Genomic DNA, 18,234 nt, shown 5'->3' with positions numbered 1-18,234 from the left:
GAAATGCAACTGTAATGTTTTTTAAACGCTCCTACCTTCAGCACCTAAGTTATATATCAATGAAGCTTTCTTTTTCTTTGATTGTAAACGTGTCACCTTCAATGGCTATTACACATGAAATGCCTCGTGCCTAGAACCATTAGAAATGAGTGGAGAAATATTTTACAATACCGAACACAAAACTGAGTTGCTGCCTGATGCTGTTCAAAATACTGTGACACTATCCAAAATACCAGGAAACTAAACTTGAAGTAATACCACCAGTGTGCCTTGTTACTGATCGCTCAGAAAGAGCCTGTCAGAAAGAGCAGTCGAGAGGCAGGGGCAGGCACTAAGCAGCGCACTTGAAACAGAGGTATGTCTGTAAATGTATACAAGTAATGACAGGCTGATGAGAGAGCGCAGAAGATCGCACTCAGATGTGAACATAGAGAACCTTATACAAAGGCTCCTGGCCCAAAATGGCGCCAGCACATTGAGCATGATGCAGTAACACAACGTGGCACGAAGACGCCTGCTGTTAGCAGGGTATATCACCCTGGACTCACCATGATGTCAACTACTTCACCTGAAAGACTATGACACAATATGTTAATCTCTGTAACTGTAGGCTATTCAGGTTTGGGTCAAACAATTTGACCCAGCAATGCCCAACATTCACAGGAAAGGAGAAAAGGGAAGCCAGTATAAATGTTCTTCACTGCGATGGTGAATATCCGTTGTCAAAATGTCCGCCAAAGAAAACGTTATGTACCTTCAATGAGGTCGTTTCTGATGGTTTCGTTGTTCCCTCTACAGCTACTTTATCTTTGAAATGTCCTGGTTGCTGGCTGGGATCCGAGAATACAGGTTACAAGCGCCGGTAACCACAATATGTATTACAGGGCGTTAAGGAGACATTGTGCTACACCAGCCAGCAGTGATCAACTACATGAATGGCTCTGTCCTGTCGCACTTCTTCAGCTCTTAGACATGTTCATACTCCTAGGCATCAGAGTATTTGTGGACCTTGGGGCCCATTACCAGTGGGTTGGTTTTTTACCCAGAATGTCCCCCACACAATGGTAGTTCTAAGGGGGAAAATACTGCAAATTGAGGGCTTTTGGAGAGTACTAAGCATGAATCCATTTATGCACTGATTCTAGGATATTTTTCTCCATTTTCATGCAGATTTTCTTCCAAATTGTTTTACTGAACATTTTTAAAGCATGCAATCATACAGGCATCTTGTGTGACGTACAGCGAAACTATGCTTATGAAGACCTCAGCAGAAATGAATTGCGCGCTATTTATTATTTTATTTATTATTTGAGTTTGTAGAGCGCGACAGCTACCCCTGAGGGTTTCCCGGCGCTAAGATTGTGCAGCTAATATGGCTAGTTGAGGCCGGTGAGGTTATTGGTCAAAAAGCCAGGTTTTCACAGCTTTACGGAAACGGATGTAACTGTCCTCTGACCGGATGATCAGAGGAAGAGAATTCCATAGTTTAGGCCCCAGATAAGCAAAGGAGCGGCCTCCCATTCTTGAAAGTCTGACCCTAGGCACAGAAAAGAGAATTTGAGAAGAGGAGCGAAGGGAACGGGAAGGGGAATAGGGTTTCAGCAAGGTCTGTAGGTAGCTTGGTGCCACCTTCTGCCTAATCTTATGCATATATGTAAGCGCCTTGAACTTCACACGGTTTTCCACCTTCAACCAGTGAAGCTCACGAAGGCAACTGGATATATGGTCGGTTTTTCGGCAGCCACTGAGAAGGCGCGCTGCCGCATTTTGTACCAGCTGTAGGCGACGCGTGACGGCCCTGGCCGCCCCCAGATAGAGTATGTTCCCATAGTCCAATCGGGAGGTGACCAAGGCACTCACTACCGCTCGCCGAGTGTCCACAGGCAACATCCACAGGATCTTTCGCAGCCAGCGTATAATGGTGAAGCATGTGGATGATACCTTGTTGACTTGGCATTGCATTGACAAATCTTTGTCAATAGCAACACCCAGGTTACGAACCTGTTCCACAGGTGTAGGGAGAGGGCCAAGTTCTGTAGGCCAATTTATTTATTTATTTATAGAGCGCTCTGCAACCCTACGGGCATCCTGGCGCTGTGTTCATGTAGCTGAAAAACGCTGTGCATCATGGGTAGAAAGGATATCATTTGATTCTGGATAGTTAGATTTTAGGGAAAAGCCATGTTTTCACCTTTTTTCGGAAGGCCATCAGTTCATCTGTTTTCCTGATGTCAATAGGTAGTCCATTCCACAGATGAGCTGCCACTATGCTGAAGGCTGTGCCACCACAGGTGGCTTTCCTGATCCTGGGTATGCAGATGAGATTGGATGAGGAAGAACGAAAGGACCGAGTGGGTTCATACCACTTAAATTTGTTTTGAAGTGGTCGGGGGCCCATCCCATGCACTGCCTTAAAGACCGTGCATAGGGATGCCTCGAAGTCCATAGGTCAGGTTTGTGTCCCAGGACTAGAACCTCAGTCTTTCCCCCATTCAATTTGAGAAGATTGTTGTCCATCCACTTGGCAATTTCTCCCAGCCCGACTGAAAGGGGGGATGTGGAAGTCTTATCAGATTTGGTGAGTGAGAAAACAATCTGTGAGTCGTCTTCATACATGAATAGAGTGAGTCCAACGCTGTCAGCTATATGTCGGCTAAAGGAGTGACGTACAGATTGAAAAGGAGGGGGCTAAGAATAGAGCCTTGCGGGACACTGTAAGGCTGGGAATAGACATTGGTGGAAGCAGACTGGGAAAAGATTTGGAAGGTGCGATCAGTGAGAAAGGAAGCCAGCCAGCCCAGGGCGGATCCTTCAACGCCCATGATGGCTAGCCAGAAGCACGAGGAAATTACCTTCTTTGAGTCGGACGAACTGTTGCTGTGGTGTGTGGCGGGAGAGCTGGAAAAGTGCTGTAGACATTGCCCTTCCGTGCCTTGAGTCACCCGCGGACCGCGCGCTGCTTGCCTACAACACCCAGCAGGCAGCGCGGTCTCGCGTGAGGTGCCAGCCGGAAGACACGCCCCCTGGACATTTAAATTGCTCACCGGCCCAACGCGCAGCGGGACGCGCTATCCACTAGCCAGAAGCACGAGGAAATTACCTTCTTTGAGTCGGACGAATTGTTGCCATGGTCTGTAGTGGGAGAGCTGGGAGAGTGCCGTAGACGTTCCCCTTCCATGCCTTGAGTCACCAGCGGACCGCGCACCGCTTGCCTACAACACCCAGCAGGCAGCGCAGTCTCGCGTGAGGTGCCGGCCGGAAAACACGCCCCCTGGACATTTAAATTGCTCACCGGCCCAAAGCGGATAGCGGGACATGCTATCCACTAGCCAGAAGCACGAGGAAATTACCTTCTTTGAGTCGGATGAACTGTTGCCGTGGTCTGTAGCGGGAGAGCTGGGAGAGTGCCGTAGACGTTGCCCTTCCATGCCTTGAGTCACCCGCGGACCGCACGCTGCTTGCCTACAACACCCAGCAGACAGCGCGGTCTCGCATGAGGTGCCGGACGGAAGACACGCCCCCTGGACATTTAAATTGCTCACCGGCCCAACGCACAGCCGGACGCGTGCGGGCTCGCCCGGGAGAAGCCCGGGACAAGGGCGGGGCCATCTGTGGCCATCCGAGGCCAGTAGAGGCCGGGCTGGGCCACCCCCCTGTTAAGTAAGACACTTGAAATTGGCTCTTGGTGGTATATTTTCAAACCTCTGTTGCGTTTCATGGCAGCTCACCGTAAAAATGCACAGAGAGTGGGAGAGGGAGTTGCGGGCACAATGGATGCTTTCCTGATCAGAACTGAATCAGTTTTGCAACAGGAAATAGCCCTGACGGAGAAAAAAATATCGTTAAGTATAGGTGAGGTGCAGAAGAGGTCTTCCCTGGGCAAAATTAGTAATGCCAAATCACCTGCAGTTAACCTTTACCCTGTGGCCCTTATTAACAAACAGGGTGTTGAACAAGGGCTCGGTAGTGGCCATGAGGTGGATACATCTGTTAAAAACATACATAAAGTTATCCCTAATGGTCAGCCCCCCCTCTCACTATCACCCCCTTTGGTTACAGTGCGTACATCCCCACGCAGCCCCATAGTGGTCTCACCCAATACATCACGCTTGTCTAATACCCCAAGGTCTTCTGTGGTCACCTCCTCTGAGGAAGATACATCTAAATCTAGTCCTATACTAAGAGCGAGACTTCGCTCACATAGACTAGGTACAGTACATAAGGGACAAGATCAGGGCCCGAAAAAAATATGTCAGTCCCTATAGTAAAGAACAAAAGTAATAGTAAAGAAGTCGGGTGAGCTAGACCAAAGACTGGAAATATCCAAGCGGGGGGTAGACAAATGGTCCTAACAAAGACCATTAGTACGCAAACCGACAGTGGTAGCACTATTTGGGATATAGGGCTGGAGAGACGACTTGGGAAATTAGAAGAAACACTGAAGAATTCTCTTGAAGCATTGATAAAAGAGAAAGTGGAGGGTCTCGAGAAAGATCTGATAACTAGTCTAACGCAATTTACTGCGAGAATAGAACATGTGTGTATGAAACTAGGGAACGAGGAGCGAAATACCAGCCAGAAAGGAAGTAACTCTGCATCTCTTACCACTCCAACAGGAAGGGAAGTAGGAAGCCCGATAACACTTATAAATCCCCCACAGAAGGCCGCCTGCCGGATTGAGGGCATAAAGGACCATACACAGATTTTAGCATGTCCTAATACTAGAAGGGTAGATAGACCGACAGCTCAAGGAAGTCCTAGTAAAACATCAGGTATGACCAAAATTTATAGCCCTAAAGGAACTGACCTGATGCCAAATACTGACATCTTACAATTACCCCTGGAATCCTCACCATATGTAATAGTCCTTTCAGGGGTACCCTCTTTAAAAAGGGATCAACAAGAATCTTGGCAAAACCTTCGCAATAAGGTTGTTGATTGGCTGGTACAATTCAGATACTCACGGCATACTGATGGTCCGTAGGGTAGGATGGCTGGGGCACTCATTAAAAGACATAAGAGGGGATTGTGTGGTTTTCAACTTTAGGCGCCCCCAACAAGCTAAAAGGATCTTGCATTGTATGGAAGAACTGCAGGGTAGTAATACGCTTATAAGTGCACTCCCCCTGGGTTACTTCTATAAGCCAAAGTATGATGGATACCCAAGACAGCAGTATCTAACTATCCCCCTGGAGAACAGATTTGACGGTTTCAACAATCTTGAAGAGGTAAACTGACTACTTAATTCTAGTACCATTATAATCCCCCGGGAAGAAAATATTATAGAGCTGGAGGGGGGGGGGGGGGGGGGGGGGGGGGTAAGGTGACAGAGACTTCTATTACCAAGCAAGCACCAAATTCACTGGGTCGGAATATCATGGATTCTGGTGATGGTCAACTATTTCTATCTAGCAATAGTAGCATTGAGATAGAAACAAGTAGCTCTAATATAAAAGGAGGAACCGATGATATATCCTGCGCAGTAGGGGGTACAGTTGTCCAAGCTAGTCAAGCGGTCCCACTACCAATATCTTTCCACGGTAATCCGGTTGTTAAACTTATGTCATGGAATATAGCAGGCCTATCTAGGAATCTCAGGGATACTGTTTGGTGTAATTACACTGACGATTATGATGTAATTCTCCTGCAGAAGACCTGGGCCTTAAATATTCCACACAGGCTTGGTTACAAAACCTTCTACTGCAAAGCTACTCCTTCAGTAAGAGGAAGAGCGTCTCGGGGCCTAGTGATTTGGATAAGAATCTCTTTGGAAATCGAAGTTACCCCTCTCTCTATTCCATCCAAGGATTTACTGGCTGTAAAGATGGTGATAAAAGATAAAGAAATTATATACTTAATAAATGCATATAATAGGCCAAATCCCCTAAATAAGGAATCCAAGGTGATAAAGTGCCTGGATTCTTATCTTGATACACTAGGTCCCAACACACAAGTGATTGTAGGAGGGGATTTTAACTGTAAATTTGAGCCAATACTGGGCCTTGACAATGTATTTGATGATCAGGACAAAGCCAATGATATCCCTGCTCTTGAAAGTACTGGGGCAGTTAAAAGTACGGTGGCAGCAATTCAGATCTTACAGTTAACTGTGGGACATGATTTAAGGGCTTGTAACGGTCGTTCCCAGGCAGATAGACCTCCAGTACCAACATTTTGCAAAGGTAACTCCAAATCGCATGTAGATTTTATATTGGTGTCCATAAGTCTATGTTATTTAATTACTGAATTTAAAAGTAGGCTTTAGGACAGAGAGCGACCATTTGCCGCTCCAACTAAGTCTAGACTCCCACCCTTTCACATCTAAAACAGCTACAGATGTTGTAGTAAATAGTACTGATGGTGAACTCCAGGTAACAAATAACAGGTGTGCCCTAAAATGGCCTTACATTTTGGCCAAAGAAACAACGTTGGTAAATATTTACAATACCTTCTCAGATATCGTTGCATACTGCCAGAATCTCCCATTAGGCGCCCAAGGTGTCCTAAATATGCATTACCAATTAATTGAGGCTTTAACACCTCTTCTTAGTAAAACTTATGATAAGGACAAGAACCCAAACAACAGTCATTCAGTCTTAGGCAATCCTTGGTATAGTAAAGAATGCCGTCTAGCTAAGTCTCACCTGATTCAGGGAGTTAAAACTAAGAACCCGCAGGGTATAAGAGACAGCAGACATGCGTATTATAAGATTCTAACACAGACGAAAAAAGCGTGGGATGAGACCATCTGGGAGGATCTTTTAATTGCCGCAAAAACAAGAGATCAGGGCACCTTTTGGAGCTTAATATCAAAGGGGAATAAGACCGGCAGATCATCTAAGGACCTCTACTTTGATGAAAAAACTTGGTGCGATCACTTCTCAAAATTATACTCTCAAAATGAAGTGGGTTTGTGTATAGAAGAACATGAGGTCAATCTAGCCCCCAGTACAGCTTCTCTACATTTTAGCTTAGAGGAGACCATTCAGGTACTACAGGCCATTAAACCAGGCAAAGCCCCAGGACCTGATAAGATCCCAGGGGATCTTTTAACACATGATATGGAAGTTTGGGGGCCTTATATTAACTTTTTATGTAATTCTATAGTGGCAGGCACGCCAATCCCTGAGTCTTGGAAGGGGGCAGAAATTGTAACAATTTTAAAAAAAGGGGATCGCTATGACCCAGCCAATTACCGCCCAATTAGTTTAATTGATCTTTTACAGAAAGTTTTCGCCAGACATATTTTAAATAGACTTTTAGGATGGATGGAGGAGACTCAGATACTGACTAAATTTCAAGCCGGGTGTAGATCCAAAATCAGCACTGTAGACCGAGTTTTCAGGTTCACATGTATCTGTTGGAAATATATTAATATTAAGAAGGGTAGTTTGTACGTTGCTTTTATGGATCTGAGGGCCGCCTTCGATCTCGTCCCTCGCACCCTTTTGTGGGACACATTAAGGAAAATGGGGGTCCCAGGTAAACTTCTTACAGAACTAATCAGACTTCATACTGGGAATTACGCCAAAGTGAGATGGGGGAAGGGAGGGGAAGTTACAAAGGCCATACCAGTGCGACGGGGCGTACGTCAAGGATGTGTGCTGGCGCCTACGCTCTTCTCATTGTATGTCAATGATATACCTTCATATTTGGGGCAGTGTAGCCATGACTCCCCGAAATTGGGCGATGAAGCGATCACTGCATTACTTTTTGCCGATGACACCATCCTCATTTCACAGACTCCGAAAGGTCTCCAAAATTTGGTGAATGCATTTTATAGCTATTGTGTGGGAAAGGGACTAGAAATCAACTCATCCAAAACTAAATATATGTCCATAAACCCGCAAAAATCATTCAAGAAAAATCTGACCTTAAATAAGCAAAAATTAGAATATGTTGGGAGTTTCAATTATTTAGGTATTATGCTGGATAGCAACCTCTCATGGAAGGGGCATTTAGAGAAAAGTACACTATCCCTTAAACAAAACTCGTTGCCTATTCTAAAAGTACATGGCAGGAGTCATTCCAAGGCTATTACACCAGCATTGGAAGTATTCAAAGCAAAGGCCCAATCAGCGGCACTTTATGGTGCGGAGGTTTGGGGGCCATCCTGCAAAAGAAACTTTGAACGGGATGAAAACAACTTTATACGTACGCTACTTCAAATACCGATTAGAACTCCCCTAGATCCAGTGTTTCTGGATATTGACATCAAACGCACAGACCTTCATGCTATTTTAAGGCCGTTACTCTATTGGGTAAGATTATGGACTACGCCGGAGTTGCTTAACTATAGAAGCGGTTTAATAGAAATCATGCAGATTGATGAGTGTAAGAATATAACATGGATAAAACATATTTCATTTTGGTGTATTAGGCTAGGGCTTTCCCACTTTTGGGAAGAGCCCCAGAGCATGACAACTATGTGTAAAAAGCTTCTAAAGTCCACTTTTTGGTCACACATTAAAAATGAAACACTACACTGCTCAGCAACTGGCACTTTAACTCAGAAATTTTTTATTGTAAAAGACAGTGCTTCCTTTGAACACCAATCTTAGCCCTAGTCCAAGCACCCAATCAGTTCAAAAACCCTAATCTCTACGTACAATAGAGGCCCCAGCCCTACCAGTAGTTTCACCCCAAGTCCAAGCAACCAAAGGCACAGGAAGCCCTCGTCCCTAATTCCAATAGAAAGCCTAACCCTACTCTTAGTCCCACAACCAGTCCAGCAACCAATCACACCAGAAGCCCTAATCGCTACTTCCAATTAAAAGTCTAACCTTAGTCCTAGTCCTAACCCTACATTGATTGAATCACAGACCCAGAAACCAATCAGAACACTTAAATACCCAAACAATGAGGAGACTAACCCTAATCCAATAGAAACATCAGATACAACCACTAATCAGTGTACACATGTACCAAACAATATCCGACCATATAAGGTCCCAGTCACCTCAGACAAGGTTTGCTGGCCAGGGAGTTGGAAGCTTCTTTTCCTGTTCAGAATCTCCTAGGCGACAGACAGGCTCAATCCACACTTTGGTCTTCTGCATGTAAAGGCGACACTAACTTGAAATCTACAGAATTTGGACTGCAAATCCCACAATTCAACACGTTAAATCATGGGCAGGAAAAAACACAAGTTTGAAACACAAAACAGGTGATAAAATGTCCAATCACAAGCAGCTTAAAACTACAATTTTAAATTGTAACAGCCACAGGCAAAGACAGAAATCACAGAAAGGGAAAATCGTTTTACTCATATAATAGACTTCCTAAGAATTAAAGTTGTTACTCTTACAGAATACAAACATCTAACCTGCAGGTTTCATGCAAATCTCAGCAAGGACAGCAAAGCCACAGACTTTTCCAAAACAGGAACTTATGATCAGAAGGTAAAATATGGATTTCTTTAAAAAGGTTCTGGTTTAAAGTAGCGTTGCGCAGCCACAACACTGAAATCTATACCTCTGATGCTTCCACGCCCATGTATAAACTACTCAAAAGTGAAGCTTTGATAGAGAAGAAAAAATAATTCAAACAAATGACAGTGTGGAGCCGAGCCAGTGTGGAGGTCGAGGCAGTGCTGGATGATCAACATGCTGTGAAAAATGATCACTATAACGTGAACAGTGTGCAGAAGACTAATTGTGGGGCACAAACCCAGGCATTGGTTGAAAGGGTGGCACTTTGCTGAATCAGAAAAATAGATTAATTAAGGTAATGAAAAGTTATGTCAGTAGGTACGGAAAGGTCTGGCTCCTTCTCAATGCAAGAAAGGAGAATGTGTGCTCGGGAAGGAAGTAGATTTAAATTGTGCTGTAGTTACTAGCTGGTGCTTTATTATGAATATTTGGTGTGGTAACTACGGAGCGATTACAGATTATGTTGGTAACTAGGGAATGGCTATGATGTGAAATTTTTAATTTACCAGTGACTAGTTCGATGAAGCTAACTGCTATGTTGGTAGAGTTAGACGAGTTGGCATGCGGCTAGGCAATTTCACAATTTTAGCATTTGAGGGTATGGGCATTTCCGTCAAGACGAAACTGTGGTGGTGGGATGCGGAAATAAGAAAACAATAGCATTTTCATATTAATAACTGGAGTGAAGGTTGGTGGAGTTACCAAATCAACTTCTTTGAAAAAGCTAGCTCATCCTGCATAATGTTTTCTATCCCCATTGCTTAATTGTTGAATGGAACTGCTCTTTTCTTGACCTCAACTGAAATGCCACAAAATAGCCTAACAAAATTTAAACTGATTAAAAGTGAAAGCAAAGGGAAAACAAATATTCTGTCAGGATTACTTGCTACACAAGCTACTTAAAGAAACATACTAACCCTTTCACTATCAATATCAAAGTCATCATAATCAAGACTAAGCTTCTCTTTACAAAGCTCACAAGTAGTTACAGCTAGATAAGCACATGGCGGATCTAGGATCGAAGATCCAAGTTTACGACAGGCGTCTCAAAGTGGTGGAATCGCGTACATCAGAACTAGAAGATGGAACGGCGCAATCCTTGAAAAGGCTCGACCGAATGGAACGCATCCTCAAAGACGTCGCAATCAAGAACGAGGACTTGGAGGCGCGTAGTCGCAGAAACAACGTGCACATTTTGGGCATTCCCAAATCGACAGCTGCTGGTCGCATGGGCACCTTGGTAGAAACAATCCTGATAGACCTGTTTGGTAGAGAAGTCTTCACTACGGGCTTTGTGACAGAACGCGCTCATAGATCGCTGGGTCCAAGGCCCAATCCTGGATGCCGGCCTAGGCCAATCATTGCCCGGGTCATGAACTTTAGGGATCGAAACACAGCCCTGTGCCTGGCACGAGAACGGGGCGAAACGATATGACAAGGCTCCAAGCTGTCCCTATGCCCAGACTTTACAATCATTGTACAGGAGGCCAGGCGGAAATACACTGGAGTCAAGGCAACACTTAGGAATCTAGGACTAAAGAATGGTATGCTCTATCCAGCTCGGTTACATGTTGAAATCAATGGGAAAGCCCGTATCTTTGACAACCCCACGGAGTTACAGGAGTTCTGCCACACTTACAAACTTAACAATAAACGCCCAGCTGAAGACCACAGACTTTCCCCTCCGCAGAGTGGTTCAGACGCCAGCATGGAACTATTTTCAGGATCCGGTCACGGCTGAATTGTTTAAATGACCTTCCTTCACATGGAGACTTTAACTCCATGGCTGCTAAGGGTTTTCCCCTCCTGTGCTGATCTTTGATAATTCCCATTGTTCATGACGAGCTCAGCTCGTCATGAGTGCAGCTCCGCTGTGCCTCATGACGAGCTGAGCTCGTCATGAGCATGGAAGGAGTTAATAAGTTGGGATTTCATCCAATCACTTTATAGTATACATTTCTTATTGCCACTTTACCGTAGGGGCGCTGCCACCACCCCTAATGGTATTCACCTTACAATTTTTGTGTGAATTTAGTATGTACCGTTTATGTTTGCTTTTCAGTGATGCAGAGGACCTGTTGGTACTGCACTGTTTTGGATAGTGATGGTTTTGCCTCTCTGGTTGGGTGGAGATGCTGTGTGGGGGGTGAGGGTGGGACATCGTTTCGCTACACTGGGACTTTCTTAGGTACACGCTTGGATGTAAATGGCAAGTACGCATGGTTGATTTTCATTGGGCACTCAGTTTTGCCACTGCCATGGCTCAGTTAGGGCATAATTCTGGCCCCTCAGAGGGGGTTTTTGCGACTTGGAATGTCCGTGGCCTGAATAACACTCGCAAGAAAAGGCAGATAACGCAATATTTACTACGACACAGGGTAGATGTAGCTTTCCTGCAGGAAACTCACCTCCCTCCTAGTGATCAGGCCCGCTGTGCCGCAAATTGGGGATCGCATAGATATTTTGCAAACTTCAGCAACTTCGCAAAGGGCACTGCCATTCTCATACATAAACAACTCCCCTTCCATTTACATTCTGTAATACGTGACAGCAAAGACAGGTATATCATCGTGGTGGGCACATTAATGGGTCACAGGGTGGCATTGGTCTGTGTGTATGGCACCAATAACGATTCCCCGGACTTTTATTACACCCTACTCTCTAAACTAACGCAGCTAGGCCCGGTTCCCCTTTTACTGGGGGGTGATTTTAATGTAGTACAGGACCATTTGCTTGACACCACTTCGAAAGCACCAGATCCCAAATCACGAGCACAGAAAGTATTACGCTCACTTTGTGAGCAATTCTCCTTAATTGACATAGGTCGTGCGCGAAACCCGCATAGCACTGACTATACTCACTACACTGGCAGTCACAACACATGGACGAGACTCGACTATTGGCTGGTATCCCAGAACTTATCAGCTGGTGTCATATGATCCGGACGCTTCCTCGCACATATTCTGATCACTCCCCGGTATTGTTAACATTGAGAGTCCAGATGCCCTAGGGATTTGAACGGCAGTGGCGATTTCCCAGTCGCGCATTAGACAATGAAGTTTTTAGACAGCAACTACGAGAAGCAATAGAGGACTACTTTGTCATTAACACTGGTTCAGTAGACACAGTAGTAATGTTATAGGAGAGCTTCAAAGCATACATGAGGGGCATGTGTATATCCAAGAATGCCGGTGTATTGCGGGATTTGCTCAGTACGGTAACCAGGCTGGAAAAGGATCTAGCGGCATTAGATTCTGAACAACAGCAGCCAACAGGTCCCAAATTAGAAAGGCGACGGTTGTCCCTGCTTGCAGAATTTAAAGATACCGCTGAGAGGGAGATCCTTGTCATGGGGAAATACTACAACGCCAGGAAATATGGCGAAGGCAAAAGGCTGGGACGAGTCCTTGCACAAATGATTAGACCTCCATATTTAAAGGCATACATCCCCGAGTTGAGAACCCAATCGGGACAGCATATCACTGACCCACTGAGCATCCAGGGGGAGTTTGTGTCCTATTTTAAAACATTATACACCACTAGATTGGGTCCAGACAGGGCGGAGCAGGAGAGTTACTTGTCTGAGGTCGCCTTAGTGTATCTCGAGAAGTTTATGCAGGACTTCCTCGCAGAGCCTATCTCTGAGGAGAGCTTTGATGAGGCCATCTCTGCCCTGAACAGTTCCTAGGCCCCGGGACTTGACGGTTTCACAGCAGATTTTTATAAGGCCTATAAAGATTTATTGATTCCCCATCTCCTTGAAGTATACGCAGAAGCTCTAGAGATGCAGATATTACCTCCCACCCTACGTGAGGCAGTTATTATACTTCTCCCCAAACCTGACAAGGATCCCCTGCTATGCAGTTCCTATCGACCATTAACACTCTTAAACCTAGACTACAAAAAACTGGCAAAGGCGCTGGCATGTCGCTTGTCTCGCTTAATGGAATCTATCATTTCCACGGCCCAGTCTGGTTTCATACCCCATTGCACGACAGCCTTCAACTTCCGCACATTATTTAACACTCTGCACAGAATTAGCCTGGACATCCCTGCAGCGGCAATTCTATTGGACACAGAAAAGGCATTTGACTCCCTTGAATGGCCTTTTATTTTATCCATCATGCCACGACTGCCCTGCTATACAGTCAGCCAATGGCCCAACTCCGACTAAATGGTACCTTTCACGTGGCACGAGAATGGGTTGCTCGTTGTTGCCTTTATTGTTCATTTTAGCCAAGGACCCGCTAATGCAGCATTTCCAAGAAAAACACCTGCATAGGGGTTTGCAGTTCACCACCGGCCCAGATGACAGAGCCCTGGTAGAGGTCTGACCCTCTCCTCTCCCTGAGGTCCCACCTTCAGACTGCTTCTGTTGGCTTCCTTGCTTCTCAGTACCATGGAGGTGACTCTTCTCCCTTTCTGGAAAGTCATGTTTCTGAATGTTGTCGTAACTGAAGTGCGTCTTGAAAAGTTCCTGCAGTTACAAGATTCAGGAACATGACTTTCCGGGAGGCAGATAATAAACATTTCATGAAGCAACTTTCATAAAGAGATGGCATTTCCCAAAAAGAGATGGCAATTTTCTGCCACATACCCCTATCTTCTGTCAGGAAAAAACAGAAACAGCCAGAGAGAGACCAAATGATCGGATGAAATTGTTATCAACAAAATTCAATTGAAAATGTTGAGGAAAAAAGCTCAAATCGGCCAAGCTCAAAGCTCCAGGGTGCTGTCAGAAGGAGTTGAAAAAAATAACTGAAGTTACTGCAACCTGATGATGGGATACTGGTGGTCCCTGGGTTCTTAAAGGCACAGCCTCTATTTTTACCTCTTATAATGATAGCCTATGGAGGTACACTGTGATGCTCTCTTTCATCTCTATGCTCTATCAAAAAAGGGTTTGTGAAAGAGATTTATGCTGTTTTATTAAAACATCATGAAATTATACACATATATAATTCTACTGGCCCCATTTTGAAGTACAATATGAAGAATTGGGTCATTGTAGCCTAGGCTTATAGCCTGCATAATCTATTTTTTCTGAAAGTGCTCTGAGGTCCCCGCACTTGGGTGGGACTATTCAGTGCTTATGACTTTAATGGAAATCCCCTACGAGAGAACAAACATCCCTTAATTAACTAATTACAAAAAAGGGCTTTTTTTGTTTCACTTAAAGCCATAGTGCCTTTACCAAAACAAGTAGTAGACAAGCAAGAAGTTGTTTGATTGCTAAGCACTCAGAAAGGCAGTTCATTACTTTGGTAGAGGTTTTGTTAGTTGTTAGTTAGAGGTCACTTTACTCCATACAAGTGTGTTATCTGAAATTGGAAACTTGTGCCCTGAATTACTACAACACTGCTCCTAACAGGGAAGATCTAAAAAAGATTTGATGCTCTCGGTAATGTTACATTTTATTCTCCCCTTGCCTGGCAAAGTGACCACCTTGCTACTTCCAAGGGTAAACCTTACATTTGACAACTGGAGTTCATTAAAATGAAGTAGTGATTTTCTGCCTAGGTGTGATTTCATTTAAAGAGACATGTTTGGGATGAATAGCTCAAATTAAAGGAAACCACTGAAGCCAGCTGATGAAACAACTTTAAATAAAAAGGTAAACATTTTTTATTCAGCATGTCACAATCCTGAAATAAGTAAATGAAAACAAATAAAGTTTGGTACAGCTGGAACACGCGGACTGAGAATACTAAATTTGTGCATTTAATAGTTGAAGATGATTTGCGGATGACAACATAGAGGCATTCAGAGGGCTTGCCAGGGAACCAGGCTTCATTACATTTGGCGTTGAAAAAAACAGAGAGGGACCCCTCAACACGCTCAAGGGAAATAAGGTACTTGTTACCGAAATTAAAGAAATTCCCTTGACCCAACAATTCAGATATCCATATACACTAGTTTGACAATACAATAAGATATTGAGTACTATATTCAATGTATATATTGCAAAGCGTTTTATTTAAAAAAAATATTCACAATGTATCCCAAAAAGATCAAAACCACATATTGCATCACAATTTGTAACATATTAAAAAAGGTTTTTCTTAAAAAGACATACAGTACATATCACCCAAAGAGGAGTTGATTAACAACAAATTACAATTATGACCAGCATAACAGAGACAAACACATATGTAAGACACTGCCCTTTGTCATTTACAGATGCACATCACAATGGACTAAGAAACACAGCTAGTGATACATTGATCTAATCGGTATTTACCCGTCTATGTTAGTTCTTGGATTGTGCCTTCTAAAGCGTTGACGCGTTTCGATGGCTTCAATTTAATCGCACCATCTTTATCAAGACAACAATGATTCTGTCTCTCTGATAGCAGTGCTATTTTCTCTCCCCTCGAATCGTGCGACTCTATTCCTTAACCCCTTGCATGCTGATGACAGAACAGTTCCGTCATCAGCTACGGGTGTGCTGTGCTGATGACGGAACCGTTCCGTCATGACTCCGCCCGCGCAAGGCGGAGTCAGCATGGGCGGGGAATTCCCGCCGCACGCAAGGGGTTAAAAAGATTCTTCTTACTTTTCCCTACTATTAGGAACTGTTCCTTGATTGATCATGGATTCAAGGTGTGCACGTGACTTTTAATTTTATGCAATGGAGGGAAGTTGCTTTGACCGTGCGTAAAATTCGACCTTCCTTTTCTTTAAAATGCTCCGCCCCTCTCGGGTCTTATTTCCGTTATGGTGATAGCCCCCGAATTTGATTAGTGCAAGTTGTTTTTAAGTACAACTGAATTGATTCTGAATTGTTGGGGTCAAGGGAATTTCTTTCATTTCATTACATTTGGTGCACACAAAGTTAGACCTTACCTGTGGAAGCTTTAGCAATGGTATTCCAAATGTGACCAGACATTAGTTTCCCCAGTGTGAACTGTGTTTCATTTGCTGTGTCCTCCTCTGCTGGGTTACCCTCCACAGTCTGTGGTAACTGGTTTAATATGTTCAATACAATATCGAGGACTACCTCGTCCTGGCCTTTTCCACCTCTGAAAAAAAAACCAAATGGGATCTATTTATATTGTCTTCATTTGAGCATAAGACCAGCCTCTGTGATGGTAAATACAGAACACACAAGCAGTCTCAATGCCTATGAGCGGTCATCCAATGAAGGGACAATAATAATTGGCTCGATTCACAGACACGTGTGAAGTTAATAACCTGTTATTGCATTTGAGAGAAGGGTTTTGGTAAAGTTAAGCACTGTATTGCCTTTTGGGAAGATAAAGGAATAACTTGTAAGGCAGCACTTGATTAAGGTTGGCTTTGGTTGCAGCTTATTATTCACAACTCTCTATAAAGTCTTGGCCATAAGGGATTTTAATGCGAACTGTGTGGAATTTTCTTATGTTCACAATGTAGTATGTTTGCCTCTAAGCCTCTCAGCAGTTGTTTTGTAATAAAACACTGTGTACAGAGAACAGCTAAACTCACTGGTATTTTTCTATCTAAGCTTTTTCAGATGATTGTTTGAAAGGAAAAATCTTGCCTGTGCTGCAAGTGTATAGTGTGGTACTTGTTCAAATAAATGTGTGCCTGGTAGACGCTTCAAGAGAGTGGGCTAAGAAGTTAAGAGTTGTTTCTATGGTTGAATAGAACTGTGGCACTTGTATCCAAAGATTAAGGAACAGTGCCATTATTGACATTAGACAACGCCACCTCAGATTGTAATGCTGTATCAAGTAATCTTAGAATTGTCGGACATCAGGGTAGATGTTAGACAGGAGGTTGGTCTCTAAGGTGCACATGCATCATTGTAAATTGCATTCGCAAATGGTGCGAATCGCAAAATTCGGCCGTTTGCGAATGCAATTTAAATTTTTGGGATGCATCACCATTTTTGTCCTTTTTCGCAATAATAGCGATTGCATTTAAGTAATCTCAATTTGAGATACCTTAATTGCAATGCATCAAACTTAAAACATTTGCAAATTCGCAAATAAGGGGAGAAAATTACCATGAAGTTGACCTTCATAGTTATTTGCGAAAACTTTGAAAAATGCACTAAAGTGCATTTTTCAAAGCTCTATTTTATACACACATGCCCTTGGGACATGTGTGTGTGTGCAAGATTTACTTATAGGCAGATTTCAGGGGTGCAACAGGGTGTCCTTTGGACACCCCTGCACCCTTGAAATTGCATTCTCAATTTGCGATTCTCTAATGGAGAATCGCAAATTAAGAATGTCTTCACATTCATTCCTATGGGCCACTAGGCCCATAGGAACGGATGGGGAGGTATTCCTTAATTGCGATTCTCAATTAGAGAATCGCAATTAAGGAATTTTAAGAAATCGCTATTTTTTTAGCAATTTCTTGATGCATTGCAGCTTGCAATTCCTTAATTGCGATTCCTTACTTTTCGCAATTAAGGAATCGCAAAAAGCAATATTGATGCATGTGCTCCTAAGTCCGGCCGACAGAGGATTCTGTTGCATAAATATGCTTACTTGTTTTGTAGTCCATATTACACTAGTTTTGTAATCTGTGTTTGTTGTGGAATACTTAAAAAGCTGAAGTGAGGTCTTCAATTCCTAATGATTGTACCCATTGCCTGTCTACAAATGATCTTGTATTGGCCTTACTTAACCTGGATGGCTAGGAGTGCTGTTTTCCTGCACCAATGGAGTGCAGGTTACTGTACGTAGTGTGCATGTTTATGACGTTGTCGTAAGAGAGGTGCATGAGGCTGTTTCTGGGTTTTAGTATGTGCTTGTTGCACTGGATCAGTGGAAAATGCATTATTTTGTATATGTGGCATTCTTTATTG

At 43.7% G+C, this 18,234-nt stretch overlaps 1 protein-coding gene across 1 annotated transcript in view; it reads right to left on the bottom strand.

The window, feature by feature from the left end:
• DNAH14 (dynein axonemal heavy chain 14) overlaps positions 1-18,234 on the bottom strand; it is a 1,270,113-nt gene that overhangs the window by 145,972 nt on the left and 1,105,907 nt on the right. Inside the window, exon 80 of the mRNA XM_086926153.1 lies at positions 16,278-16,453. Within this exon, the coding sequence (XP_086782279.1) occupies positions 16,278-16,453 (176 nt within the window). The remainder of the gene's footprint in view (positions 1-16,277; positions 16,454-18,234) is intronic.

Source organism: Lissotriton vulgaris, chromosome 6 (genome assembly GCF_964263255.1).
Source record: "Lissotriton vulgaris chromosome 6, aLisVul1.2, whole genome shotgun sequence".
NCBI classification, from domain to species: Eukaryota; Metazoa; Chordata; class Amphibia; order Caudata; family Salamandridae; genus Lissotriton; species Lissotriton vulgaris.
The sequence above is the reverse complement of the archived record's forward strand: the minus strand, read 5'-3'. Positions and strand labels throughout refer to the sequence as shown.